Below are 26,897 nucleotides of genomic sequence, written 5' to 3'. Positions count from 1 at the left end.
AGATCTGGTGTTCTTGGGAAGGTAGTTGATTTCGAAGGGACTCGGGAGCCTTGGAAAGCCCACATGGTTCTCGACACCGGTCTGGCTCACGCAGATGGTTACTCAAGTTGACGTTACCAGAGCACATCGTCCATAGTAAGGAGGTTTCCACGATTACGGGGATATGTACTTAGATCAAAGCCTCCAGCTCGGCTCAGGGGCTGATCCCAGACAGCCAGAGGAGCAGGGGTATGTGAATTGAAATTACGGCTCCTTTGTTGCTTCAACAAACTGAGGATGCAACCGTAGGAGCAACGGTTACAAGAAGGTGTACCCAAGGTGTACCAGCCTCACTTGTGGCCGATAGCACCCCATTGATTGACCAAAACGTAAGATGAGGAGCAAGGATATGGAAGTCGACTGGGAGTGTAATGATGGATAGTTGGGGTGTAGAACAGATTTATTATGGTCTCGAGGACGATGACAACCGTACAGCACTTCCGGAACGAGACATCATAGTGCTGAACGGAGAGAGACCCAGAACAAAGACCAGTATTAGAGGGCCGAAATCGCGCCCATCATCTTTAGATACGTTGACGGTGAGCTGGCAGCACCCTTTCCCTTCGGCCCAACAAAACCCGCCAAAGTCCTTGCGCCCCCAGCACGACCAGCTGCATAGTCCGCTATGTACCTGGTAACGGTACCTTCTTTCATCCCCGACAGGCGGACAACCTCAGCCACAGCCTTCTTGTCTTTCAAGCTCTGGTCGAGGTCAGAGGAAATGCATGAATACAGGACACCAAGGAAAGTTTGGGTGCGCCCGTTGGCAACCAGTTCGGACGGATTGGTGAAGTATCGATATCGTTTTGGCAAGAACCGGATGCGGGAGTGGAGGGGTTTGACTTCTGGGCCTGTCGTTCCCGGGTGTGACAGGTCAAGACCAATACGCGGGGAGTTGTATATCTTCAAGCTGGGGCTGTGAGGAGAGTGCTTGAGATAGAGTTTAAAAGATGGGGCATCGGCGCCAGGAATAGCACTATGGAGAAAGGCAGTCCTCTCTCCTGCCCACTTGGTCTCAACCAACTCGGAAATCGAGGCTGCCCCGCTGAGTAAGAGGATTTGGTCGACTAAGAGAGAGGGTCCTGAGATCACTTGGGGCTTTGGACCGAGTTTGCGGATGGATCTAAGGAGAATGCCACCGCGTGGCAAGGGTGGTAACTCCTGGCTGGAAGACAAGTCCGATGGCCCAGGAGCGCTCGGAGTGGTAGCAGAGGGTGTGAAGTATGGAGACGTGGTGGTGATGGATGGAGAGGGGCCACCAATGGTCACATCCATACCCTTCCTCGAGCCACCTCTGTAGTAGTCCGTTAGACTGGTAGCGCTGCGGTTTGAGTCTGCGGAGCGACGTGGAGGTCGATGAAAGTACCTATCGTCGATTTAGTATACGAGCCCACGTTCAATTAGATTCAGCGTGGACAATGCTCACCACCGCCCACAGATTTTCTGCTCCTCGCCTCCATGGGTATATGGGTCCTCATGGCATCCAGCTTTCTGCAGATAAAATTCCAGCTCTAGAATCTGGAACTCCGTTTCAACGTTTTCGCATTTTAGAACAAGGTGGAAGTCGCGTAGAAGGGTGTTGGCTACGACGTCAAAGCGTGCCTTTATGCATTGCTCGTCGGAAAGGTGCGAGAAATCCAGTAGCTGTTGAAGAGACTCTTCAGTGATGGAGGTGAGCTGGTTGTGGCCATCGTTCGATGTGACGGTTTGGTCACTGGCTTGCACGTTGAACCCCTGGTTTACTTTGGATTTCTTCGCGACCGCAGCTACCTGGATATCGTCTGCGTCAAGAGCCCTCTTGTTCATCCGACGATGACCGTCGAAAGCAAAATTTAGGTACCAAACGTAGCAGGACCGAAAAGAGGAAGAACCAAGCTTGAACCAAGCCTACTTTTGGAACGTTGAGCCAACGTTTATGGCGCAAACCCAAAACTCTCAAAAATTCTGACGGTATGTAAATGGACATCTGGGACACCAATTAATGAGATGGTAAATTTAGGTAACTACATCCCATCCAAAACGATATAGCCATAGATGGTTTGGATGATCATGACGATGAAACGACGAGAGCAGATTCAGAGGGCTGAAATCGCACCCATCATTATCAAATACGTCGAAGGCGAGCTCGCAGCACCCTTTCCCCTGACCCCAATGAAATCCTCCAACAATTTCGCGCCCCCCGCCCGACCACCAACAAAGTCCGCCAAGTACTTGGTAGCAGTCCCTTCTTTCATTCCGGACAGTCGGACAACCTCAGCTAGCATCTTCCGGTCCTTTAACCCCTTATCAATATCAGAAGGGATGCGTGAATACACGATCCCTAGGAAAGTCTGGGCGCGCCCGTTGGCAACGAGCTCAGATGGGTGGGTGAAATATCGATAACGTCTTGGCAAGAAACGGATGCGAGAGTGGAGGGGTTTGACTTCTGGACCGGTAGTTCCTGGGTGGGACAGATCGAGACCAATACGGGGAGACTTGTATATCTTTGAGCCCGAGGAGTGTGACTCTCCTCCCTTAAAAAATCCAGCTAAAGATCCTGGCTGGGCCTTGGATGGTGAGTGTTTAAAATAGAGCTTCACAGATGGGGCGTCGGTGGCGGTATTGGCGTCGGGGAGGAAAGCGGAGGTGTCTCCTGCCAGCTTCGTCTCGACAAATTCAGCCACGGAGGCTGCTCTGCTGAGTGACAGGATTTGGTCGACTAATAGTGAGGGACCTGAGATGACTTGTGTGTTCGGACCAAGTTTGCGAATGGATCTGAGAAGAATGCCACCGCGTGTTTCTTTTCCTCGGCTGGCAGCCACGGAAGGCCCGGGAGTGCTGGAGGTGATGGAGGCAGGTGCGGAGTCCGACGTGGCGGCAACGGGCTGAGGGGGACCACCGAAAGTCAAATCCAAGCCTTTCCTTGAACCAGTTCTGTACTCCGTCAGACTGGTGGAGTTCAGATTCGAGTTTGTGGATTGACGTGGTGCACGATGAAAGTACCTGTAGATGACTTGGTTAGTAAATGTACGTTTCCTGAACTGAGGGCAATGCTCACCATCGTCCGCTGACTTTCTGCTCCTCACTCCCATGGGTAAACGGGTCCTCATGACAGCCAGGTATTCGCAGGTAAAACTCCAGCTCTAAAATTTGAAATTTCGTTTCCACGTCACCGCATTTCAGAACGAGGTGATGATCGTTTAGAAGGGCACCGGCAAGGACCTCGAACCGCGCTGTTACGCTTTCATCATCGGAGAGCTGCGACAAATCCAAAAGTTGCTGGAGGGACTCGGTGGTGATACTTTGATTCGCGATAGTCTTGTTACTCGCATCAACTTTGGGTCTCTTCACGGCTTTGGAGATCTGCGAATCACCAGCGTCTACGTCGAGATTCCTCTTCATTCTTGACGGTGACGAGCCAATGGCGGAAGATTCCAGATAAATGGACCATTCTCAGTCTTGGTTTTATGGGCGCTGGTTAAAACAGGGTTGACGGGAAGCGGGAATTTGACAGGAGTTGACAAAAATGACTCGCCCGCCACTTTCTATTTTCGGTAAAATGCCGGTTTCCCGTTGGTTTCCCGTAGTTGGAAGTTGGAACCAAGAGCGCCAAGACTCGGTCTCCGGTCACAAAATTCGGATGGTCAACTTGAATATGTATTGCTTGAATACACCATCTTACACCATTCATGAAATCATAAATAAATGGGCTCCTCTTAGTTAAAATTCAGCTTTAATTCTTGAAGATTTGTCAATCCAGTTTCAAAAAGCGTTCGGTCGTCATCCCCATGCTGATAAATTTACATCGCAACGTCTATAGTGAGCTGCTGTACGTCCGTTCCTCTTAATCCATGCAGGCAATCCACAGCAACGCCCAGGTGATACAGCTGAAGTAAAGATGAAACGGAATCCACACTCCGAAAGCAGACTGTGCGGAGACGAGCGGGGGGTGGATGTACCCCCGACGTGATAAGTTGCATGTTTAACCGGGAACAAGCCATTTGAATGATACCAGGAAGGGCATCACCCAAACCCCTTTTTCGTACTGTTAACAATTGCAGGTTAGGGAGGAGATTGGGAACATCTGACTCGGGAGAGTTGTGAGGAAGTGTCTTCCACACAAGGTCATTCATGATCAGGTTCAGAGCATTAGAGTCCTGTCGGATGGAGATGTCAAGTGATTCAACCAACGGGACTCCTTCAAATGTGTCTTTCATGTCTTCCGCGGAAATGTGTTGTAATCCAAGATGAGTTATTGCTGCGGATGAGCGATCTATGAATGCTCTCAAAGTCTGCCCGAGTGAATCCGACTGAGGCGCAACAGAACGTAATGGCTCGGAAACGATGGCTCGAAATCGGGATAAGCTGGGGGCTGTCAATAATTTGGCAATGTCGCAAATGGTGGCTTCGGAGTCTGAAAGTGTTAGGTCTCTGAGATGCAGTAAACACAATGATTGCGTTACTGAGGCGCCATACGACCAAATCCCGGAGAGATGTGCATGTGTGAGGGCCGACATTTGATCCAAAGCTGGATGGAGATCGATGATGTGAATGTGCTGTGCTCTAAAATGCGTGAGTTGGGACCAGGGCATATTGACCAATCTAGTGGCGGGCGTGAAACAACCTGATAGTTTGAGATAAGTAAGTTGAGGAAGGTTGTGCGGAAGACGACAGAGTGGAGTGTTTCTTAGTTTGTCCGAGAGTGTAAGGCGTTTGAGGCGGGATAAGGCCATTACATCCGAGCTCTTTATGGAATTAAACAAATCAAGGTCAATTGATAACTCATCCCAACGACCAGAGAGATTTGACGCCATGAGCCGCACGATGGTAACAAGGCCTTGGAATTCTCTGAGATCCTTTACGCTCAACTGAGGAGTGATGGACATGCAAACCGGACGTGTGCCGGACTGGCTGTGGGCAAGATTGACGAAACGCAAGTAGATGTGGAGCCTTTCCCTTGGGGAAAGCGCGGGCATAGCGTCGAGGTCTAGCTCAACTCTGCGCCATAGGTCGGAAGTTGTCGACGCGACCGCGCGCCAGTGGGCAGAAACATGGCCGACTTTAAACGGCAACCATTCTATGTTGGCCGTGCTCACAAAAGGGAAGCATAAGGTGAAGATCTTCTGAAGGATCTCCACAGGGAGGCGGCGAATGGGAGCTAAAAGTGCTTTGTTACGATCGACGCGCAGCTGAATCGCTTGTCGCCGACGCTGGAGATCAAGGAGCGTTGTTTGGAGCTTGGATAGTTCCCTGTCAAGAAAGTCGATATCGACGTCGTCGTGACGGACAATCTCTTCAATCTCATGTCGGGTATCTGAATCTGGCGTGGTATTTTCCCGTAGCATCTCTAGGGTCGGCGTCGCATAAGATGAGTCCTCGAAGGCCCGACCACTGATCTGGCCACATCTTTCGCAGATTATGGAAGGAATCCTTCAAAATTCATCAAGATAAGGGAGATTCGACATGAAGGAAAACTTGCTGTATCATGGTCTCTCGATGTGTAGTATGTTGCCGCAAGGGAAGGTGACACCTTCTGGTAATATAAGAACCTCAAGACTGCCTCTGGTGAAGTTGCCGCAAGGCAAGGTGCCTTGAAGCCTGAAGGCTGAGGCGATGCAAAAAACTGTCAACGTCAGGATGTATCACAAGGTGAACCGTCAATGTGACAAATTTCTCATCGCCCAACGGCACGACCGGGCCACTCAGCCTCACTCAGCCCGATGCGCTCGTCGTTCCACGCTCAACATCGGTAAGTACTCCACCGCGCACTCTGCTTTGTTTGCCACTCATTTATAGTTCAGTCTGGCACCGATATTCCTACTTTCTTGTACAGCATCAATACAGCATTTGATTTATATTGGTATTAAATCTTTTTTAGCACTTGTTCAACTTTATAGGCTATTGTGTGGTGTCTGGAACCTCCAATAGCCCGATTTGGGCTACTAATTCTGAAAGTGGTAATTGTTCGGAGGACATCTCTGAATTCGAAAGTGCGGCGATCATTGTGCGGCAGATCTGTGCGGCGATCCAGGTCACGTGTCTGTTTGCCAAACAATTGAGACGCGTCAACACAAGTCCAACTTACAAGCGCGACGTGTTTACCTTGCACGCTCAGCCGGAAAACACACTTTCATAGCTTTAGACTATAAAACAAGTACATAAATGTAACTACACATTTCGGCCAGGAAGATCGGGAGTATGGGATACTGCATTATACACACTACCTACTGTCATGTGGCTGACCAGCCACCCCTGCCCCGAGCGTGACATCAGCGACTCTCGCAGCACCCTCAGTCCGACTCTATCCACAGCTGTTGGTATGTCCCACCCCGATGTCGGTGTGAATGGGGTTGCTGGTGGAAAAAGATCCAGAAGGCAGGCCGAGTGCGTGGCTACAATGGTTATCACATATAAATATTAATACTTTGATCCGCAATGATTTTGAGAGGGCATTGTTGGGCGTGCGCGTGAGGCTTCGTGAACAGGAATTTGCAGAAGCAAAAGTCCCGTGACATGCTCGGCGGAGGTTCCCGCCGCACAGTAGCGCACAGTGCGGCGGTTTTGTCGCCGCACTTTCGAATTCAGAGATTTTCTGATTGTTCGCACAGCCTCCTTCCACTTTAGAATTTAGTACAAATCTGGCTATTGCTGACGGATTTGGCTATTTGTTCACACGGCTTACATCTCTACTCAAAAATTCATTCTCCTCATTGCCACATCCAAATGTCTTCACTTAAAGTGAAAAACTGAACCAAAAAATAGGACATTACAATGGCAGTCATAATAAACAAAAAAATTGTTATGAATCCCCATCAAAAGGTGCTCAAATTAAGAAAATGATATCAGTTACCCTTTTGAAATCTGTAATGCCACTTGGTTGCCAAAAAATCAAAAACCTGACTATTTCAAAGATGATTCCTTCTCTATGCTTCAAAATCTTATAATAAACAACTTCTATAGCAGCCATGAGCAGTCTGAAATTTATTCTACAAAAATGGGCATAATTGTAAGAAAAAAAAGACTGACAATGTGATTGTGAGAGGAATCCATTGGAAAAGGGTTAATGTCAATGTATACAAGTTTCAGAAGCTCTCAAGTCATTGCTGTGTTTCTGCAATGACAAGATGCAGAATTAGCATCAAAAGTGCAGAAAGGCAAATAGTAAAGCAGCATCTGTAGCTGCAATTAGATGCCCATCCTTCAATAGCTAATAATATATCCATGGCTACATAATATGGGCTAAAATTTTGTATCTCGGTACAGTCATCCACCCCTTAATGATACAGTGAAATCATTAAATTCAATTTTCAATTCTAAGCAGCATGTCTTCCCCATAAAAACTGTACAATAACTCTCTGTTAATCAGTATGATCCACCCCTCAAAATTTCAGAAGATTCCATGGTGTTGTTGTGTAGAAATTTATCAAATATGGGTGTATCATTGGGGGGTGAGGGCATTTTCGGCGCAGTCCACGAAACATCCACTTTTGAACATTTTACTGTGGAACCAGAACTTGTTTAATTGACTTGAAATTTTGTGGAAGGATTGTTGGTATGTATATGTAGCTATGACATTTTGTTTAAAAAAAAAACAATGATGATTTGGGGAAGTGATAAAGTATACAAAAGTGTATCAAATGGGGGTGGTGTATCATTCAGGGGTGGATGACTGTAGTTGCATGGAATTTCTTTTACCACATGCAAAAGCAGGTATGCAAGTTTCAAATAAAATGTACCTTAAATGCACCAGACACGAAAGGAAAATTAACAATCAATTTATACAGTGGAGGAGGATGTTAAATGTCAATCTATTCATGAAAGAAAGGAAAGACAGATGATAATTTTCACAAATGTCTTTCTAGAATGGCTGATTGTGCTTGAGCAGGTACTCCTCTCTACCCATCATTCAACAAAATGTAAATAAAGATAACCAACACCTTGCATGAATATTTTAAGAAGAGGGAGAGCTGACTGGATTAGCTATCAGGAAGAGGAAGAGCAAAAAAATACCTCACGGAGAAATTGAACTCAGCACATCAGGCAAAATGAAAGAAATAAGGGTAAATTCCACTAGACTAAATGGCTGTATAGAACAGAGAGTAGTGGTCCACCATGGATTGAATTTTTGAATTTTTGATTCTTTTTAAATTTGGTTCCAGACATGGCACGATAGCCACTTTATACCCTAGAATCACTTACTTCTTGGCTCGTCGCGTGCAAACCAGAGTTGACAGTTCATCTCAGTCAATCAACCACGGATACCCTCTCTTGACCACCACTATGTATGCTACAGAACTACGTGATATAGAGGTGATTCTATGCGATCCTGTCTTGTTGTTTAATTTGGATAATCACCAAACAAGGTGGTGATTTAGTTCGGAAAGTGCAGAAAAAACATCGAGATGGCAAAGTCATAAATACTTACGCTTCAGGCTGTGGTCGGATAAGCTTCCATGTATCCTTTCCTTCAGTTACTGATGCAGACCTACTTCATGATGGTCATTGGCAGACTAACTTATACGGCTACCTAGCGCAATGGTAGCGCGTTTGGCTTCGATGGCTTAACGGTACCAAAAGGTTGCAGGTTCGAGTCCTGCGGTGGTCACTTTGTTCCGAGATTCGTTTTTTTTGGAGGACATAAAGAGCTTCATGGCAAATTTTTCTGTGAAGAATTGAACGTATGCACACCAAGTCGGATACAAATAAAATGATGCAGAAAAGACCAAGTATGCCAAATACCCATAGATCACCAAGGAGAGGCGCACATGGGTACTACTAGTACTGTAGGTAGAGAAATGATATTAGGATGCAAGCATGAACTCGAAAAAGTGAAGGAACGTTGACAGAAGGTTGGAAGCTGACCGCTGAGTCCTAGATTCAGTCTAGTGGCGCACAGTAAAAATTGTGAGGTAGTCCGGGTATTCTTCCTTATCACCAGCGTTTGTTGGTTTGTTGAAGTTGTTGAACGGGAATGAAAGTGGGGTTGAAGAAGGGTCGATGACAATTAGAATTAAATGAAGTATTGCACAGTCACTACAGTGCTTCCAGTGCTTCCAGTGATAGCGATGAGCCAAATTCAAAGCCTTGAGAATGAGCGCTTCAGCTGTAGCTCATGAGGTGACCTAAGAATATCCCATATAATTCCAGTGATGAAGGAAAAGATGGTCTGGGGCGATTTTTTTTTTTCCTGTTTTTTTTTGTACAACTTCCCCGGAGACGTGCGGTAAGACCGACGAGCTCAAGTCATCCCTGGATGCATGAGGAATTCTGTGAGCAAATCTGGAGGGCTGTGATCATGAAAGGTGTGGCATGATGGTGGTGCCAAAACAAACGCTCGATCCCGGCCGGACCGGGCAATGTCAGGCTTATGGATCTTCTTGGGGTTTCATTCCCGAACTCCCACCTTTCCCCGTCTTCGTCGTCGTCCACAACGAGCTACTAGCGACGATAGCGGTCTCAATACAGTTTACAATCTACCCTAATGCCAGCTCCAGTAGTTGTCTACGTTCTCGCGGGTGTCGCCACGGTTGGCGCCGTAATCGCTTTCCATGAGGTGCGCAGCTCTCACTCACATTGCCCCTTCCGACGACTAACAACCCCCCCTATATACCAGTTTGTCTATACGCCCCATATCGCACCGCATGTTGGCAGATGGAAGGCCGATTTCATGGCTAAACACTTTCCTCGTCGAGGGGGTCCTGTGCCTGTCTCGAGCGAGGCCCCCTCTCCCGACGATAGCTCCATCCCCCTGAAGAGACGTGGGGGGAAAGGTTCCGATAAGTCGTCGGACACAGATACCGACTCTGAAGACGATGATAATGATGGCGATCATAACGGCATGAGGCAGCGTCGAGCTCGTGGGAAGGGTTCTGCCGCCGGAATAGCGAGTAGCATTGAGCTCGAAGATCTCGTTGCAAGCGAGCTTCGAGAGTGGAGGAACACCACCAGTGCTACCGGTGATTTCTCGTCTTCGTTCAGGCAGCGCAAGAACCGCGAGGGTGCTGACCACGACGATGTCTTGGGCGAGGTGAGTTTGCTAGGGTTTACCCCTAATGTGTTCAGCTTCATCGTCAACTAACTTTTTTGTCGCATTAAGTCGACCATATCTATCCCGTATATTACAATGTCACCCACGCATGTCCTCGTTGACTCTTCTGCACCAACTACACCAACGTCGACGGGTACACTTCGCAGTCGTATGTCTACTCCAGCGGTTGGATCCTCTCCGCTTCCCGGCTCCTCTCCACCCTTAATGTCCCAAGTCTCGGATTCTCGTGTAACCCTGGTGTCCCCGCCCTCGACCATCTCTTCTTCTCTCACGTCTCCAAATCAATCTTCCCCAGCACAGCCTTCTCCCCTATTACACCCCCTCCTCCCCGAGTACATCCCCTCCCTTTCTCAGTCCTACCCACAAGATCTTGATCACGAACACGGCCTCGAGCTGCTTTCTCCGCCTTCCTCACGCTCCGAGTCGCCTTTCTCCGTCCTGTCTGGGTCTGGGGCAGCCAACTCTCCATGGATGCCCATTCGAGCGACGCCTTCCCCCCTTTCGGCTCTTCGTTCTGGTGCTGGAGCGACGTCTCCGAGTGCCAGACCTACTAACAATAGTCAGTCCCCGCCCCCTGGTTTGCTTCGACAAGGCAGTGACGGATGGACGCCCGCCAACCCAGCCTATCAGCAGCAGCAGCAGCAGCAGCAGCAGCAGAATCAGGCTTTAGAAAGCTCCACTGCGTCTGTAACTTCGCAGTATCACTCCTTCCCGTCCTCTCCAGCCGTTTCTGGATCCGTGTCAACCTTATCTAACCAAGGATCGGGTCTATCGTCACCTTCGACACTCTCCAGCCCACTGCAAGACCAGGCTGCGAGCCAGCGGAGTTTATCTGCCCTTTCATCCCCGTCTCCGATCACCTTCACATCTCCCAATCCAGTGCCTTACATTCCGCAGCGATCTTTCCCTTCCACAGCCGCAGGGCAGGGCACGTCCCTACGCCTGCCTTTATCTGCTTCCCAGCCTCGTTCAACCCTTGTTTTCGGAACGGCTACGGAGAGTGGTGACTCGGAGAAGGAGGAAGGTGAAGGTACACCACGCTCGCCACGATCTCCCGTGTCTCCCCACTTTCGAGGCGGGGGGGATCTCTCGGACTTGGATTTCATGTCAGACTTTGACGAGAGGAGCGATGCTGGTCGAGTGTCTTCCCCCCATGGCTTCTTTGACGTTGGTAATCTCGACCATGGGCGTCTTTCTGCCTCCGGATCTGGAGAGAATCAAGTCTTGTCACCCATGTCCCAGACCTTCTTGGATGTGAGGCAGCATGATGGCGACGATCCCCGTAGTCCGTTTAGCGACTTTGGCGATTTGGAGAGCGAGAATGGGTTCAGTGATAGCGGGATGAGTGACTCTAGTTGGGGGAGTGTGACTGGGGATGGGAATGGGGGTTCGCACTGAGTGTGGAGTTGTGGGTGTTTGGGTGAAGAATAGAGATAGAGAGAAAAGGAAAGATGGAGAAGGACGGGGCGAGATTTCTTCCGAGTCAATCACTGATTGAAGGGGACCCCTGCTTTCATGACCTTTCCTTCGAAACTGCACACACAAACTCCAACCAGGTCAACCTTCTCGGACGACAAGAACATTCCGGCTCCATCGCCTACTTTTACAGCTTTCGTCCCTGGATCTCAGTTATTTATCACTCCTACACTCTTACAGGGCTATCAGATCTCTCCTTCCAGCGCATCTATCTCGTAATTCAGAAGCGGCCCTCCGAGCTCCATCCCTCAAGACGTATTCTCGGCCTTTGGTTCATTTTATACATTTACAGGTTTACCATGGGTTTCCTTTCTACGCATCCACTCTTCCTCGATTGCAATCCTTCAGGGGCGGACCATTCCCCTGGTACATTTCATCTCGCATCATCTTTCCCCGGTCTTCATACAGGTTCCTACTCTTTTGGTGATTCTACGTCCAAGACCTTGCAACCTAAACGCTTTCATCTTTTTTACTCTTTTCAAGGGCAGAATCGCCCTTCATTTAACATCGCTTTGCTGTAAATCTCAACGTTGTACATTTATCCCACCTCTTGCTCTGTAATGTACCATCGTACACCCTGTTCTCTCTTGTACACTGTCACCACAATGCATCCCATCCTATTCTTGTACTGTATCTTCTTTGTCCATCATCGCTGTAACTACCCCCTTTGATTCCTTTAGTTTTGACTGCGAAACCTCCGACTTGAGAAGAATGCAATTCACACCCATCGTGTTTCTTACGTGAAAGGAGAGTTTGTGTTAACTAGAAAGCTACAGTCATTATAGGCTACACTTGAGATAATTAGCCAATGACGATGGATATCGACAAGACGGGGTATAAGCTAAGAATGGGAGAGATCTCAAGCAATCATCCCACATATTATGTACAGTCCGTAAAGTAAGTTGTCGCAAAAGGAGTGTGAAGGCGTATTAGTCGCCAGAGGTGCAAGCCTCCCGTAAAACCGGTGAGGGGAAGCGGGTTTTGCATAACAAAGACAAGGTTGCGCAGCACTAGACAATTACCAAACAAGAAAGGCCTAGTTTGCGTGTGCTGAAGAGCTCAACAAAGGGTGCGCGCGCGGGGGAAGGGGAGCCTACTAAAATTCCATGAATCGAAGTGAAAGCTTTGAGTAACCAAGCGAAAGCAGAGATAGCGTGCCAGAGAAGATTTAAAAAAATAGAACGAAAGTGATCCAGGAATCAAGTGAATGGCGGGAGGTAGCGCATTTACTGTTGGCGCGGGGTGAAGGTGAGTTTGCACTCCATCGCAGCAGGGAAAACGACCTAGTAAAACAATGATCAGTAAATCGAGGAAACCGGCGTTGGATAGGAGGGGCTCACGAAGCTATCCCTAACCTCCATGCTCCTCTCGTTCGTTTCTGCCGGAGCTACCACATCAAAGCTCCTGGAAATCGCCGCAATCGCGATCCGCATGATGACCTGAGCAAGAGTCTGCCCTACACACACCCTCGAGCCGGCTCCAAACGGCATCATATGTTGAGCCATTATGGCCAACTCGCTTTCATTCGTCGAAGATGCCAGCCAACGCTCGGGTTGGAAAGAGTCAGGAGAGGGGAAGATAGAAGGATCACGGTGCATGGACCACGCCTGGGTTGAAACAATAGTACCTGGGGGAAGAGGGTAACCCATCATGTCGAATATCTCGTCCGATGCCCCGTTCTTGGATGTGGAAGCAGGGACCACACGCTCAAGAAGGCTCGGCACAGCAGTGTACAAGCGAAGACCTTGAAAGCGTGAATGCACCGTTATTCTTGTAACTTTTCTTTTTGGTAGATAACGTACCTTCTTTCATGAATGCGCTAAGGTATGGCAACTCCTGGAGCACAGAGATGTCGGGAACTACCTTCGCATCAGCCATGGCCTCGTCCAGTTCAGCTTGGAGCTTCTTCATGATATCCGGGCGGCGGCTTAGCTCCCAAAACATGTACGCCATCGTCGTCGAGGTCGTATCGGAACCAGCTACCCTAAAAGGGTGAAAGAAAACCTATGTGTTGAATGTATCATCAACACCCATAGGTGGAGTGGCTTACAGATGGCCCATACACTCTGAAATGATGTCATGATCAGGCATTGCTTGGGTAGTCGAATACCGGTACTGGAGGAGTCTCTGGAGCATGGGAACCTTTTCGGCCTCGCCAATCATGCCAGCATTCATCTGTGCGCGCATCTCATAAACGCGCTCGCTGACGAACTACAACGTATATGCGGTCACTACCGAGATTGTCGCGAAAGAAACAAATGTCAGCGTACCTCGGCCATTATTTTGTCAGAATCACAAAGCTGCCTCCAGCGCTTGTTCGGGATCCGGCAGACGAGATTCCAGGCCCATGTTGGAACAATACTGCGCTACAACAGGCCCAGAGAAGGTCAACGGAATAAACGCAGACACAATATTTATGCTTACAAGAATACCACGTTTGGGAAAGTCGTTTATCGCCGTGGAGAGGGGTTCTTCCACATCCATGGCCCACTTACTCACTGCTCCGAGGCGATAACCGTAGGAAGAGGAAGCCACCACATCAACCATGAGGTGTCGGAATAGAGCCAAGCACTCCACGGGAGACTTTCCACACACATTCTCAAGTGTCTGGAATTGGTCATCATGTTAGCGAATACGGTGACAAAGAAGAAGATCCCTCTTACGTTCACAAGTTCAAAAGCGATTTCTCGCATTTCCGGCTGAAATTTAGCGACGTTAGTGGGCGTGTAGTGAGGCGCATAACCCTTTCGGCGAATGGCATGGCTAGAATGTTCGAGGGTGGTCATACTAAGTGAAATGAGCCTTCAAAGGTAGCATATATGCGCATATATACATACGCGTGATCGTTATCGTTGCTAGAAGAGTGTGTTGGTGAGTATAAGAATGGAGGAAAAGCAATAGAAAAGGCGCACGTCAACAGACTCTTATAGTAAGTGCTCTTATCGAACTTGTGGATGGTATAGACGTTGCGCATGGTTGACATATCACGAAAGACGACTTTGTTAGGTCCAATGCGGACGACCGGGCCATACACCTCAAAGAGCTCCTGGATCGTTTGACATTGGCGGAGACGAACGACGTGGATTGTAATCCAAAGATCAGAGATAGCCGCATACCAGGGGCCGGGGATAGCGCTGAGTGGAGAGAGGAAGAGGTTGTAGATGACGCGGATGAAGAGGTACGTGAAGACGACGGAGGCAACGACGAGGAAGAAATTGTGGGAGAACCAGGTGGCGGTAAATTGTATAGCGAACGCCATTGTCGTGCGGAATTCAAGCAGGATAGGAGGGAGTATCCAAAAATCGCTTGCGGGCGCTGAAGAATCCCGTGGAGTGGAAAGGGGAATAGTGGGGGGAGAGGAAGGAAGAGATGGGGCAGGTCGACAGCTCCTGTCCACTATATATATGTATTCTCGGAGACTGCTGACCAATCTCCATCGTCGAATGTCTGTCTCTGTGGACGCCAGAGTAGATGTAAAATGAGCGACGCAACACCAGTCATGGTGTCGAAAGCACAACAATTTGACTTCAATCTCCGCTCTACGTAATTTCCGAATCGGGTTAACAAGCTACCCATTTAGCATATCACGTGCATGGAGACGCGTCTTGACGCGTCCATCGGCAACCTATCACGTCTCTGCATTGCGCCACTAAATTACCGGACGTGTCCTTGCCGCTATACCCCTCCGCAAGATTCTAGTTTCATCGTCTACTAATCGTACTATGAGTCTGTAGCAACAAAAGCGAGCCTTATTTGCATCCGGCTCGGGCCGCAGTCAAGCGGAACGGACATCTTCTCTTCCTCGCCATTCCCCGAGTTTCTTTACGGTAGGTACTGCAGTACACTCCCTCTACCTCCCTCAGGCTCTCTTCATCAACTGACCCCAGTTTTCTGATTGGCTTTCTGACAAACCGTGCTCAACATGCGATCTGACTGCATAGGTTATGCTCTGGAAAATCCTTACAGGTTCTCTTCGCTGCGCCACCCAGATTGGTGTAAGCCTCAGATCAGCAACTCGGACGCCCGTCACATTCACTGCTCTTGACAGGCCTTTGGATTGACTCGGGCAGAGAAGGGCGTCTCGCGATGTGGACGGTATATGAAAGTCTTTTCAAGACTCCCTCGTTACCATATTCGCCGATGATCGATCCTTCCTTGCCTCGTTGCCTATGGTCCTTCTGCAACGTTATCATTATGCCATACGAATCCAGGACGTGCATGTCAGATAACCCTTCGAATCGCCACTGTCCAGGCGTCTGAGAGGTCTGTCTTCATGTTTTATAGCTGCATAAGCATTCGTCATTGACATGAAGTCCTTGCGCCCCGCAAGCGCCACAAGATCCGAGATGAGATCCAAAGTCTTTCTGCGCTCGAGTTAACAAGGTTAAGCTCGAGATCTCTGAGTTCCAAATTCACTTTGGCCCATTCTCCCATCGAAAATGTAATACTTATTCCTACCAACTGGCTTTGCCTCAGCAATCCAGATGGTCCGAAGGAGTTTGAAATTCAAGGTATTTTCTCCATGGTCACCTCGCTTTTCCCAGAAAGAAAGGCACCCTAATTGTCGCACCTTAGAATTTCAGTTCGGCGGTAAATTTCGGGACGCGATTAAAAACCTTACCCCAAGCCCAGCAACAGACTTTCTGTATTTCCTTTTCTGCCAGAGTGTGTTGGGCCGTCTAATTTGAATTTATTTTCTTTGGCAATGATCCTCCAACCACCGTCAAGCCTCCCACGATTTCTACGAGAAAAAACGACGGGGTATGATAAATTCGGTTCAATTGGAAGTCAAAGGAAAGGATGGGAAACGTGGCTGATAAGGGAATTGAGAAGGGTCTATGGGTACGAGAAGCCCGGCTCGCCAAGTCACATAACCCTGACAAATCCTCGAGATAATAGCCGCGCTCAAGAGCATACGCTAGGCACCGGTAAACCTGCTAGGGAGGGAGGGGCTATTAAAGGCCTGGCATTTAAATACAGGCGATATTTCCGTTGCAGTCGCCTGCTCAATCCAGTCAAGCTAGAATCCCATGAACTCCTAAGGCGCCGAAATTGATTCAGCGTCAAGTCACAAGTAGAGCGCGGAACTGGCACAATTCACTCTCGCTCCAGTCGCAAAGTCTGTGGTGCTCTGCAGGTGTCGTCAACGCCGGACAGTGGCACATGGATAGGCACGGCGCTCCCAAAGTATCCATATTCTTCGCTCGATAATCAAGGGCACAGCAATTTCAGGCAGGTATCCAATATCAAAATTTTCATGGGTCAACGGCTAAGTGGGGTTATACCGGCCTGAGCGCCGCCAGGATCCAACTCTCAGACCAGAAGACCTCCAAAATTTCCGTGCAAGGCGGCTACCATGCCTAATCCGCAAGCACAGCGTTATCCTCCCAGAAAAAACACCCAAGTCCATACGACCTCTATCCAGACTCCCCCAAGAGAAATGAATGACACGCGTCGTATGCACCACATCCGTGACGCCAAGACGTCAATTACCAAAGGCAAAGGGATGGGCGGACGCGCTGAGAGCACAGCGTCCAACACATGAGAGTAAGGCACATCACCAGATGTAGAGGGAAGAGCTGCTTCAGAGCCTCGAGGTGAGCGAAGCCTTATGCATTCATCACAGATAACAGAACACGAGGCGAATCAATGACATACTCCTGTCGTTGGTGACAGCTCCTAGGACGAGTTAGAGCGTCAGGGAATGCTTGAAGACCACGAGCTAGGAGTTGCTGGCGTCAATAAATCAAAGACAGAGCGCTCTCGACTGGAAAATTGATGAACATCGGATCCCCACCCGCGCCGCTTGATATAAACCACACACTGGACGACAGTTGTACGTTGAGGATAGGTGATCCTCACACCCCCGAGGCTCTAAGGTTCATGATTCGAAGCCGCCATCTAGAAAATCCTCACCCAGGTGCGGTTCTTTAGAGATACGAAGGCAGTGAAAGGTGTAATCGTCACCGGAGCTTCAAGTTGCTTTGCTTTGCTGGCAGAAAGGAAGCGGTTCCGATGAGGTAGGCTTACGACACCGGCCCGACCAGCGCAATATGGGCATAAAGGTCACGGACGCGTATTGATGTGCGTGCTGGACTGGAGTTGCAGGTAGCCCATTATCCATGACGCATGGTGGTTGGACAAAGAAACGCAGCGGCGGTGGTGGCGGGTGGGGCGCAAAGCACCGACATGCAGATGGTGATTAATGCATCCATCACAAGATGGCCAACGCGAATGCGTGGATCAACCCCAAGGAATTATGAAGTTCCCTTTGCCAGACCCGATGCTCACGAACTTGTCATGGAGATGCAATTTAAGGGATAGATGCACATGTTCCGGCGTCGACGTCGGTCGATTTGTGAGAAGCCTGTAGTCATGTTTCTGGTCAGTTCGTCGTTCTGAATGTTGGGTTTGTATGTTTGCGAAGTGCGAGGCGACCGGTGCCGAGTAGCGAGTCTCCTGAGTCCTGTTGTGCCGAAAGGTTATAAGATCGATGGCGCGGGACACAAACGGCGAGATCACGAATCAGAAATCTAGACTTCCAGCTAAACGCATCGGTCCGGGCGCCAAGTTTATGTGGTTGATCTGCTTTATACTTCATGGCGTCACTTAATGTCTCATTGGATTCAAGTCAGGCTGGAGATACATACTTGTTGATATCAGGATCGCGAATTAATCAAGACTGTCGACGTCAATCTATAGACGCAGGCATCGCCAAGGAGCAGCATATGTATAAGAATGAATTCTGCTGAGACGAAAGCCTGAATCAGTGACGCTTGCTCGGGGAAAGATATCGAGAGTGCACCTCGACGCTTTTTAATCTTCAACTCAAATGGATATACTCTGCATGGAGGTGGCACCGGAAGTTTAACTTCCTTTCATCTTGATGTAATCCCGTTCGGCATGTACGTGCCTGTATTTTTTTCCTGTTTTTCTGTAGAAAAAATTCAAAGTGCTATGACGAGTAATTCTCGTCTTTGGATGCGGGGAAGAAGTGATCGACCTGTGTCAATAATCAACCATCGCGTAGAGTATGCATTGAAGGGACCTGTACCGGACTTAAAGAAGTGGTGCGATCCAAAGAGGCCTTATAGTGCTTTGACACTTTCTTGGGATGAACGTCACCATCGAGAGTGAGTGGGAATTTTTCTCATGCAGATTCTGTGGTTGTAGGAGTACTCACGGGCCGTAAGAATTGCATCTGCACACTCAGAATCCCCGCCTTCCTGATTTTGAACCTTTCGGGTCCAGGTGGCTTGACAGGACTGAATGGCTGTCGATTATTTGACGTTCCTCTTTTAGTCGACAAAAAAACTGCGTGTCAATATTCTGGCGCTGTACGGGTGTGAACTCGAGTTGCAAAGAAAGAAATTGAAAAGTACATGCCACCATCATCTGATTCGTCATAGCCGAGAAAAAAGGGGTTTTTCGATTCCGACTTGTTCCCGCGCTGGACGAACAACGTTCTGCGTTCTACAGAAAACTGTGAACAAATTGTCAGGTTACTGCGGTGTTGAATCGTTTGATTGATAGATAGATAGAGGTTTGAAGTTCCGCATTCCGCATTTCGATGTTCGTTGAACTAGACTATATATATTTCTTCTGCGAAACGGCGTCTGAGTCGACTTGCAGTTTGAGTGGTGGGAAGATAAAGGGGGTAATGTGACCATGAGACCCAGAATACTGGAGAACCTTGGCACACAGGCCTCTTCCTCGTCCAAAAGGACGACCTGTGGGGAGGAGTGGTTGATGTCAAGCAGACAAAAAGAAAATATTACGTAACTCTCCTTATCTCTTGCACGATCATCTGCAGCAACGGATTGCAAGTTCTCTCCAAACTGCTAACATCTGTGTCGGCCGATTTTACTCAGGCTCAAAATAAAGTTCAACCTAAGTAATCCATTGCAGATATATTCCAAAACAGTTCTCAGCGTGCCACACACAGGTTACTGAAGATGGACAAGTCACCTTGTGCTTCCTATCTCCACACCAACTACTCCCCCACGGCTTCAGAAATTCTTGAAATCAAAGATTTTCTAGCAAAGCCACTTGCACGGTTAAACCATCTAGAAGACGAGATTAACCGGTTGAATGCAATCATCGAAAAATTATGCGACGAGCATGAGGCTTTGAACGCGGAAATCGAGGCTCACAGAGCTCTTATCTCTCCTCTTCGTCGAATGCCTCTTGACATTATGGTGGAGATCTTCACCCATTGTCTCCCTACAGAACACAATGCCGTCATGAGCACTCGAGAAGCTCCACTTCTGCTAGGTCGTGTTTGTAGCGAATGGAGATCCATCACACTGTCAACTCCACGCCTTTGGGCAAGCCTTCACATTCTATCGTCGCCACTAGGGTCCTTCTTTGGCGATTCTGCGCCTGATTTCGAGATTGAAAAATGCCGCAAGGGGGCAGAGGAATGGATTCGCCGCTCGGGAGAGTGTCCTCTCTCTCTCTCCCTTCACATTCCAAGTCCCATTTATCATTTCAAAAGTTCTGTGATGCAACCTTTTGAGAAGGTTTTGCAACAGATACTCCCTTCTAGCAAACGATGGAAGGACTTCAACTGCAGAGGCCGAAACGACTCGTTTACTCATTTCCGAAACATTGCGGAGAGTGATGTTCCGATGATGGAATCTCTTGGAATTACCATCGTACCTGGAACGGTTTCAGAGTTTTATGTTGAGACTACCGTGATGGACATTTCAGGTCTCCTTTCAGCCCCAAAATTGCGGAAGCTCTCGTTGACAAGTTTTAGAGAAAACCTTCTTTCCTTGCCAGTGCGTTGGTCACAGCTCACCCAGCTTACATTGAATGCGGAGGACTCCAGCAAATTTTCGAGAACGCTCATGTACAGCCAAGTTGGCAAAGTCTTGAAGAACTGCTTACAACTCGTGAGTTGTAGTCTTCGCCTCGGAAACACCCGACACAAGGATGTGCAGACCGCACAACTCAACCATTCAGTGTCCCCGAGCGAATACACTTTTACTCTCCCACTTCTCTGGAAGCTTTGCCTCATTTTCAGTGACAAATCAGACGAGGTGTTTTTGAAATACCTTGATTTACCCGTCCTTCGTCATCTGGAGATGAGCTTTGAAAGAGTTGGATGGCGTAATGGGCCTGACTCAAGGACGCAATCAACGAATCAGCGCTCTAATTTCATGGGCCTCCTCGAACAGCATGGTCATAAATTGAAGCATCTTGCCCTCGACACACGGTTACCTATTACCTCCCTTTATCAATTGAAGTCTACAACTGATTCTATTATTGATGAAGTTGTTGATCGGCTCACCCCTTCAGACGAAACCCCTGATTGTCTCTGTCCTGTGCTAGAAGAATTTCGGTGTAAAGGCTCAATGGGCGCAAGCTTTTCTGAAGCACGTTTGCTATCTTTTGTTGAAAAGCGGTGTGTTCACGGGGAAGGGTCGACATTGAAACGAGCTGGTGTCGCCCTTCATCGAAACGAGCCAGAGGACCTTGAAGACTTCCTTATTTCTCTGGATTCTAGGATTGAATGTGGAGACTATCTTCATTTTGAAGAGCTTGATAACGCACCAATTGACGCACGCATATTCGTTAGATCTAAGCTGGGCGAGGGACTCGCTGCGACGGTTGTGGACATTCAGTACGCACAGAGCGAACCGGAGCAAGAAGAAGAAGAGGATCACACCTCGGAGTCACTGACTCCATGCTTTATTCTTCGAATTTAGCCCCTTTTCACGATGACACCAACGTTTTTTAGGTTTCCGTGGTCTTTGATTCAGTAGTCATCTAATGTCTTCATGTACCACCGAGCATCATCAGGAATTGAACCAGTAGAAATCGCAGTTATACTGCCCAAGACTTTCTTAGTCTTAGCTGAGTACACCGAAGTAGCGCATGATATATTCGCGGTACGACAGAATGTTTTCACACAAAAAGGTTTCTTGTCATTTTTTGACTCGGGGCTGCAACCAGTTGAAGGCGGTGTTTTCTATCAGGTGTAACGATAGCCCGAAGAATGACATTTTCCAGAATAAAAATTAAAGTTCATTTCTGAAGTGCTCGTTGTGTTTTGCGACTCACCGCTCTCTCATAGTGTATTCTTCGACTTTGCCCAAAATAACGATTCCCCTTCAATGCAGTGAAGGGGTACGGACGTAGGTGTAGTGTCACCTAGATGGATACGGGATTTAATTTCAAAGTTTCGGAGGAGTTCAAGAGTCCGCGCTTACCATCACTACGCATTCATGGAGTTTTTAGCGCTGCCCAGCACTATCAGACTCGGGGATGAGCCCAAATCACTCTGCCCAAGAGTAGTCCAAATTGTGGGTGAGAGACTCCATGCAATTGCAAGCACCGCATGGTAAAAATGAAGTCGTCCCTAGATAGCGAGGCAGGCCTTTGAGTTCGTGATTGTCGCCGGTCGCGGACTAATGATAAATTTGTTTTTTCTTATGCTACTCGGGATAAAAAGTAGACTTTCGAAGACGCGTAGCAACAACCCAAAGAATTTCATTCAAGCCCAGAGTTTACATGATTATCCATGAGGGACAGCTTTGAAACAGCCTAGGTCGAGTACTTTCCAGCAAGAGAATTTTGTGTGGTCCGTTTGCTGCACACTGATGATGCCTATTGATCGCCAAGCAATTTTGTGTGCAGGTCGGAATAGGTCGGAATAGAGATAAAAGAGTGGAAGGGGAATGTGAAATCCCTTGTTATTCTTCGGTCTGTAGCTTTGGGCTTCCGAGTGGAGGAGCGAGGAAGATCCCGGCCCGGATGCGGCCGTTAATCATCAAAATTGCAAGCGTCTAAAAAGTTGCATTCAACAGCAATTCAACAGTGTACTCTCTGAAAATGCCTTCAGTTCCCATTCAAAGCCCAGGAAAATAGGCTGGTCGATATCTAGTTACTATCGGCCGTTCGGCGGCATTCAAGTTTGCCTTGCCAAGTTGCACATGCCACTGATCAGTTCGAGTGACGGAGAGCGAGAACAATGTGACCATGAGACCCAGAATATCTGAGAACCTCGGCACACAGGCCCGTGCGGAGGAGTCTCCTTTGTTGAACAGAGACAAAAAAAAAGTGTTACGTAACTCTCCTTAACTCTCTCCTGCACCACGATCATCTGCAGCAACAATTGCAAGGGATTGCAAGTTCTCGTCGCCTGATCGTACTCAGGTTCAAAATCAAGTTCAACCCAAGTAATCGATATTTTCTAAAACAGTTCATCAGCGTGCCTCACACAGGTTACCGAAGATGGACAAGTCACCGTATGCTTCCTATCTCCACACCAACTACTCCCCCACGGCTTTAGAAAACCTTGAAATCAAGGATTTTCTAACAAAGCCACTTGTGTGGTTATCCGGTATAAAAGCCGAGATCGACCGGGTGAACTTGATTGTCGAAAAATTATATGACGAGCATCGCGCTCTGAATGCAGAGATCGAGGCTCACTGAGCTCTTCTCTCTCCTCTTCGTCAAGTACCTCTTGACATCATGGAGGAGATTTTCACCCATTGTCTCCCTACAGATCACAATGCCATCATGAGCATTCGAGAAGCTCCACTTCTGCTAGGTCGTGTTTGTAGCGAATGGAGATCTATCACACTGTCAACTCCACGCCTTTGGGCAAGCCTTCACATTCCAGCACCGGCACCACACTCCCTCTCTGAATATTTTGCATCCATTCTCAAAATTGAAAAACAATGCAAGGGGACAGAAGAATGGATTCGCCGCTCAGGACAGTGTCCTCTCTCTATTTCCCTCCACACTCCAAGTCCCCATTATCGTTTCAATATGGCTGAAATGCAACCTTTTGTGGAAGTTTCAAAGTGGATACTCCCTTCTACCAAAAGATGGAAGAATTTTAGCTTCAAAGCGCCAACAGACTCGTCTCCTCATTTCCAAAAGATCGCGGAGGGAGATGTTCCGATGCTGGAAGCTCTTGGAATTACCATCGTACCCCGAACGATTTACATTTCAGGTCTCCTTTCGGCCCCAAAATTGCGGAAGCTCTCGTTAACGCGTTTTAGAGATAACCTTCTTTCCCTGCCAGTGCATTGGTCACAGCTCACCCACCTTACATTGGATGCGGAGGGCTCTAGTAAACAATTCTTGGGAATGCCAAGCCCCCTCACGTACAGAGAAGTTAGCAAAGTGTTGAAGAACTGCTCACTACTCGTGAGTTGTAGCCTCCGCCTAGGAAACACCCCACGCGAGAATGTACAGATCCCACCACTAAACATCTCAGTGGGACCTTCCTTGGACCTGAACCACGTGGCACCCCGACTAGGACCCCGAAAAACTTTGGGCGACTCGTCGACTGCAACACACAGTCTGGCCTATATACAGTTTCCAAAAACTTTTATACTAGTACCAAACCAGCTAATAACAATCTCAGAGCATGTCTGGGACCAGGCTGAAGCCCAAAAGTCAGGCGGCTCCGCCACAAAAAGGTAAAGTGACGACCACTCGACAAAATCGACCAGCCGACACAGAAGTACAGGAACGTGGAAAGACGAGAGCCACCGGGTCGGTGGAGACAGACGAATACGAGCACGAAATCGGCGACTCAGATAAAGGGAGATCTTTCCTCGAAGGAAGGCTGCTCATGGTTCCGGCGGGGGCACTGCTCACTTTGGGTGCACTCGCCACAACGCTCTTCCAGATCGCGGCCATGCCAGGCGTTGCCCTCCCTGTGGTTAACGCAGTATGCACGGTCGCTTTTCTGCTAAGGGACGTCGAACTGGAAGTAGTGGCAGAAGACATCAGGGATATCGCCATTGCCCAGTACAACGAATTGACCAACGACTTGAAGGATTTCACGGAGGGGCTCAGGGTGAAGGTTATGGAGGAGTTGGAGAAGAAGACGGAGGTGTTGAAAGAAAAGACAGTGGAACTAGCAGAGGTGGTCGAAAAAGTGGCACAACAGGTGGGGAACACAGCCAGCTCCCCATACAGGGACACGTTGACAAGGACGGCCTCTGGAGCCCCAATGGATGCCAATCCTTGTCTAGCTGCAAAGGAGAACATCAGGCAATGACAATCTCTAATCGACCTACCCAAGGGATCAAGCCTCAGCAATTGCGCCAATCCGGTTCTGGTGGGTAAGTTCGCGGAGGCAATGGGAAGGGCGACAGGACAACAGCACAAAATCAGGTTGGCTTTGAAGCTACAAAACGGCGGTATACTGGTAGAGATGGTCACAGATGACGGCGCGGCCTGGCTGGCCTCCAAGGCCAACGCAGAGGCCTTCCTGCAGGAGCTCGGTGAAAAGGAGGCCTCTTTCAAGACGAGGTCGTTCAACGTCATCGCCTACTACGTGCCGCTGAACCTGGATGATAACAGTGAGAAGGACAGGGGGGAGATCGAAGAGATGAACAACATACCAAAGGGCACATTGACGAAACTAAGGTGGATCAAGCCCCCAGCACGTAGACGACCAGACCAATGTTTCGCCCATGTAATTGCCACATTCTCAGACGCGGAATCGGCCAACCGGGCGATAGTCAACGGTCTGTCGATATGTCACAAGAGGGTATCAGTAGTGAAGTGCAAGAAGGAGCCCATAAGGTGCCTCAAGTGTCAAGGCTGGGACCATGTCGCTCTGGAATGCGTCATCGCAAAGGAGGTGAATGTGTGCGGTACATGTGGGGGGGATCATTGGACGAGTAAGTGCTCAGTGCAAGACGTTGTTCACTGCAGGTCTTGCAGGACAGACTCTCACACAAGCTGGGACCGCGGCTGTCCGACCTTCCTCCGGAAAATAGAAGAACTCAATGCCAGGGATCCGGCCAATGACTTACCTTTCTTCCCAGCAAAGGAATCGTGGACATGGGCAGCATCCTACCCATCCTACGGTCGTTGAGTACCACAGGCTGAGATTCATGTTAATGCGGTACAACCAGGCTCACAGAAAGACAGATACAGGCAGACTCATCTAGGTTTCGAGCCCACGGCCCCAGGTGGAAGACCGTACACCAGGGACCCACGGGCGGGTCAGCAATCGAAGACCCCAGCGGATAAGTCTCCTCCTCCTGTTTTCCCTAACCCAGAATCTTCTATAGCTCCTTTGGCTTCAAGTAACGGCTCAACGCCCCCCGATAGCCCCCCCACCCAAGTCATTGCCCATGTCTGAACAACCGGAACACTTGCCGACTAGGTTACGGATCTTACAGATAAACTTAAACAAGTCATCAAAGGCGCATTTGGAGCTCTACAACAGGGTATCGAGGAAGGATTGGGATGTCGTTATGGTTCAAGAGCCGCACGTGACGGCAATGGGCAATATCAGGATGCTGAACGGATACGTAGCGGTTGTGCCAGTGGACCGATACAAGGACGACGCACCAACAACAAGGGCGGTAACATGGGTCAGCTCCGACTTAGCAACCAGCTCATGGAAGATTCTCAACATACCCGGCACAAACGATATCACAGCTATTCAACTAACTGGACCTTACGGGCGCCTGACCATCCTCAACATATACAACGACTGCACACATTCAAGAACCCTACGACTAATACGCAAATATTTACGCACTAACCGAACTGATATCCTATCGAGGGCGGACGACCAGTTAATACTTGCGGGTGACTTCAATAGGCACCACCCCATGTGGGATGACAAAACAGACAATAGGCTCTTCACGCCTGTGGCATTGGAGGAGGCGGGAAGGCTAATTGAGTTACTAGCTGACCTTAATTTGAAGATGGCCCTACCAAAGGGGCAGCCGACGCTTGAACATATGGTCACCAAGAAGTTTTCGCACCCAGACAACTTTTGGTGCACGGAGGACATCTACGACCTGGTAGTTCGATGCGAGGTTGACCCCTTGCTCAGGCCGCCGGTGACTGACCACTTCCCCATAGCGACTTACATTACCCTTCCACAAGAACGTGTAGCGCCGAAGACATCATACAACTTCAGGGCCGTCGACTGGGACAACTTCCAAGAAAACCTGGCTGACCGATTACTCGAGATACCGCCCCCTCAGATACTTAGGATGGAGCAGCAGTTTAAGGAGGCTGCAGAGGAGCTGACAGCGGCTTTACAGGATACGATTCGCACTAGGGTTCCAATGAACAAACTGTGCCCCTTCTCCAAGAGATGGTGGAATAGCGATTTAAGTCGATGGAAAACCAACATGAAAAAGCTAAGTCGCTTAGCATATAGATTCAGAGCCTCGCCAGATCACGAATCTCATGCAGAGTTACGAACGGCAAGAGATGAATACGGCGAGGCGATCATAGAGGCTAAGCGCGGACACTGGGAGGACTTCTTGGAGAATGCAGCAGAGGTGGATCTGTGGACGGCCAACCGTTATTTCAAGGAACCAATAGGAGACGGAGGCAAATCGCGTATCCCAAC

At 48.8% G+C, this 26,897-nt stretch overlaps 9 protein-coding genes across 9 annotated transcripts; 6 read left to right on the top strand and 3 right to left on the bottom strand.

Moving 5' to 3' along the window:
- Nucleotides 1–534: 534 nt before the first annotated feature.
- LACBIDRAFT_323174 (uncharacterized protein) lies at nt 535–3,420 on the bottom strand (the record flags this gene model as incomplete). The annotated part of the gene is made up of 4 exons (XM_001876355.1): nt 535–1,405; nt 1,466–1,926; nt 2,187–3,021; nt 3,077–3,420. 4 exons carry the CDS (start codon nt 3,418–3,420, stop codon nt 535–537), a joined length of 2,511 nt encoding a protein of 836 aa, XP_001876390.1.
- A 398-nt stretch (nt 3,421–3,818) lies between these two features.
- Nucleotides 3,819–5,363, bottom strand: LACBIDRAFT_323173 (uncharacterized protein; the record flags this gene model as incomplete). Its single annotated transcript, XM_001876354.1, has 1 exon — nt 3,819–5,363. One exon carries the CDS (start codon nt 5,361–5,363, stop codon nt 3,819–3,821), a length of 1,545 nt encoding a protein of 514 aa, XP_001876389.1.
- Nucleotides 5,364–5,631: 268 nt separating this feature from the next.
- Nucleotides 5,632–5,869, top strand: LACBIDRAFT_311150 (uncharacterized protein; the record flags this gene model as incomplete). The annotated part of the gene is made up of 2 exons (XM_001876827.1): nt 5,632–5,767; nt 5,820–5,869. 2 exons carry the CDS (start codon nt 5,632–5,634, stop codon nt 5,867–5,869), a joined length of 186 nt encoding a protein of 61 aa, XP_001876862.1.
- A 3,461-nt stretch (nt 5,870–9,330) lies between these two features.
- Nucleotides 9,331–12,535, top strand: LACBIDRAFT_292662 (uncharacterized protein; the record flags this gene model as incomplete). Its single annotated transcript, XM_001876826.1, has 3 exons — nt 9,331–9,511; nt 9,711–10,045; nt 10,115–12,535. The coding sequence occupies 3 exons, from the start codon at nt 9,331–9,333 to the stop codon at nt 11,462–11,464; spliced, it is 1,866 nt and encodes a 621-aa protein (XP_001876861.1). The 3' UTR covers nt 11,465–12,535.
- A 233-nt stretch (nt 12,536–12,768) lies between these two features.
- On the bottom strand, nt 12,769–14,801 carry LACBIDRAFT_323171 (uncharacterized protein; the record flags this gene model as incomplete). The annotated part of the gene is made up of 9 exons (XM_001876353.1): nt 12,769–12,825; nt 12,883–13,286; nt 13,345–13,526; nt 13,593–13,753; nt 13,813–13,908; nt 13,967–14,149; nt 14,206–14,329; nt 14,380–14,397; nt 14,455–14,801. 9 exons carry the CDS (start codon nt 14,799–14,801, stop codon nt 12,769–12,771), a joined length of 1,572 nt encoding a protein of 523 aa, XP_001876388.1.
- Nucleotides 14,802–15,464: 663 nt separating this feature from the next.
- LACBIDRAFT_311146 (uncharacterized protein) lies at nt 15,465–15,802 on the top strand (the record flags this gene model as incomplete). The annotated part of the gene is made up of 2 exons (XM_001876825.1): nt 15,465–15,537; nt 15,591–15,802. The coding sequence occupies 2 exons, from the start codon at nt 15,465–15,467 to the stop codon at nt 15,800–15,802; spliced, it is 285 nt and encodes a 94-aa protein (XP_001876860.1).
- A 445-nt stretch (nt 15,803–16,247) lies between these two features.
- On the top strand, nt 16,248–16,936 carry LACBIDRAFT_311145 (uncharacterized protein; the record flags this gene model as incomplete). The annotated part of the gene is made up of 1 exon (XM_001876824.1): nt 16,248–16,936. The coding sequence occupies one exon, from the start codon at nt 16,248–16,250 to the stop codon at nt 16,596–16,598; it is 351 nt and encodes a 116-aa protein (XP_001876859.1). The 3' UTR covers nt 16,599–16,936.
- A 2,561-nt stretch (nt 16,937–19,497) lies between these two features.
- Nucleotides 19,498–21,255, top strand: LACBIDRAFT_323170 (uncharacterized protein; the record flags this gene model as incomplete). The annotated part of the gene is made up of 1 exon (XM_001876823.1): nt 19,498–21,255. One exon carries the CDS (start codon nt 19,498–19,500, stop codon nt 21,253–21,255), a length of 1,758 nt encoding a protein of 585 aa, XP_001876858.1.
- Nucleotides 21,256–23,071: 1,816 nt separating this feature from the next.
- On the top strand, nt 23,072–25,296 carry LACBIDRAFT_323169 (uncharacterized protein; the record flags this gene model as incomplete). Its single annotated transcript, XM_001876822.1, has 5 exons — nt 23,072–23,707; nt 23,928–24,458; nt 24,488–24,633; nt 24,686–25,197; nt 25,241–25,296. 5 exons carry the CDS (start codon nt 23,072–23,074, stop codon nt 25,294–25,296), a joined length of 1,881 nt encoding a protein of 626 aa, XP_001876857.1.
- Between the last annotated feature and the right edge of the window lie 1,601 nt (nt 25,297–26,897).

This window comes from Laccaria bicolor, genomic scaffold (assembly GCF_000143565.1).
Source record: "Laccaria bicolor S238N-H82 LACBIscaffold_4 genomic scaffold, whole genome shotgun sequence".
Taxonomy (NCBI): Eukaryota; Fungi; Basidiomycota; class Agaricomycetes; order Agaricales; family Hydnangiaceae; genus Laccaria; species Laccaria bicolor.
Note: the sequence above shows the minus strand (reverse complement) of the source record. Positions and strands in the feature narration are given on the sequence as shown.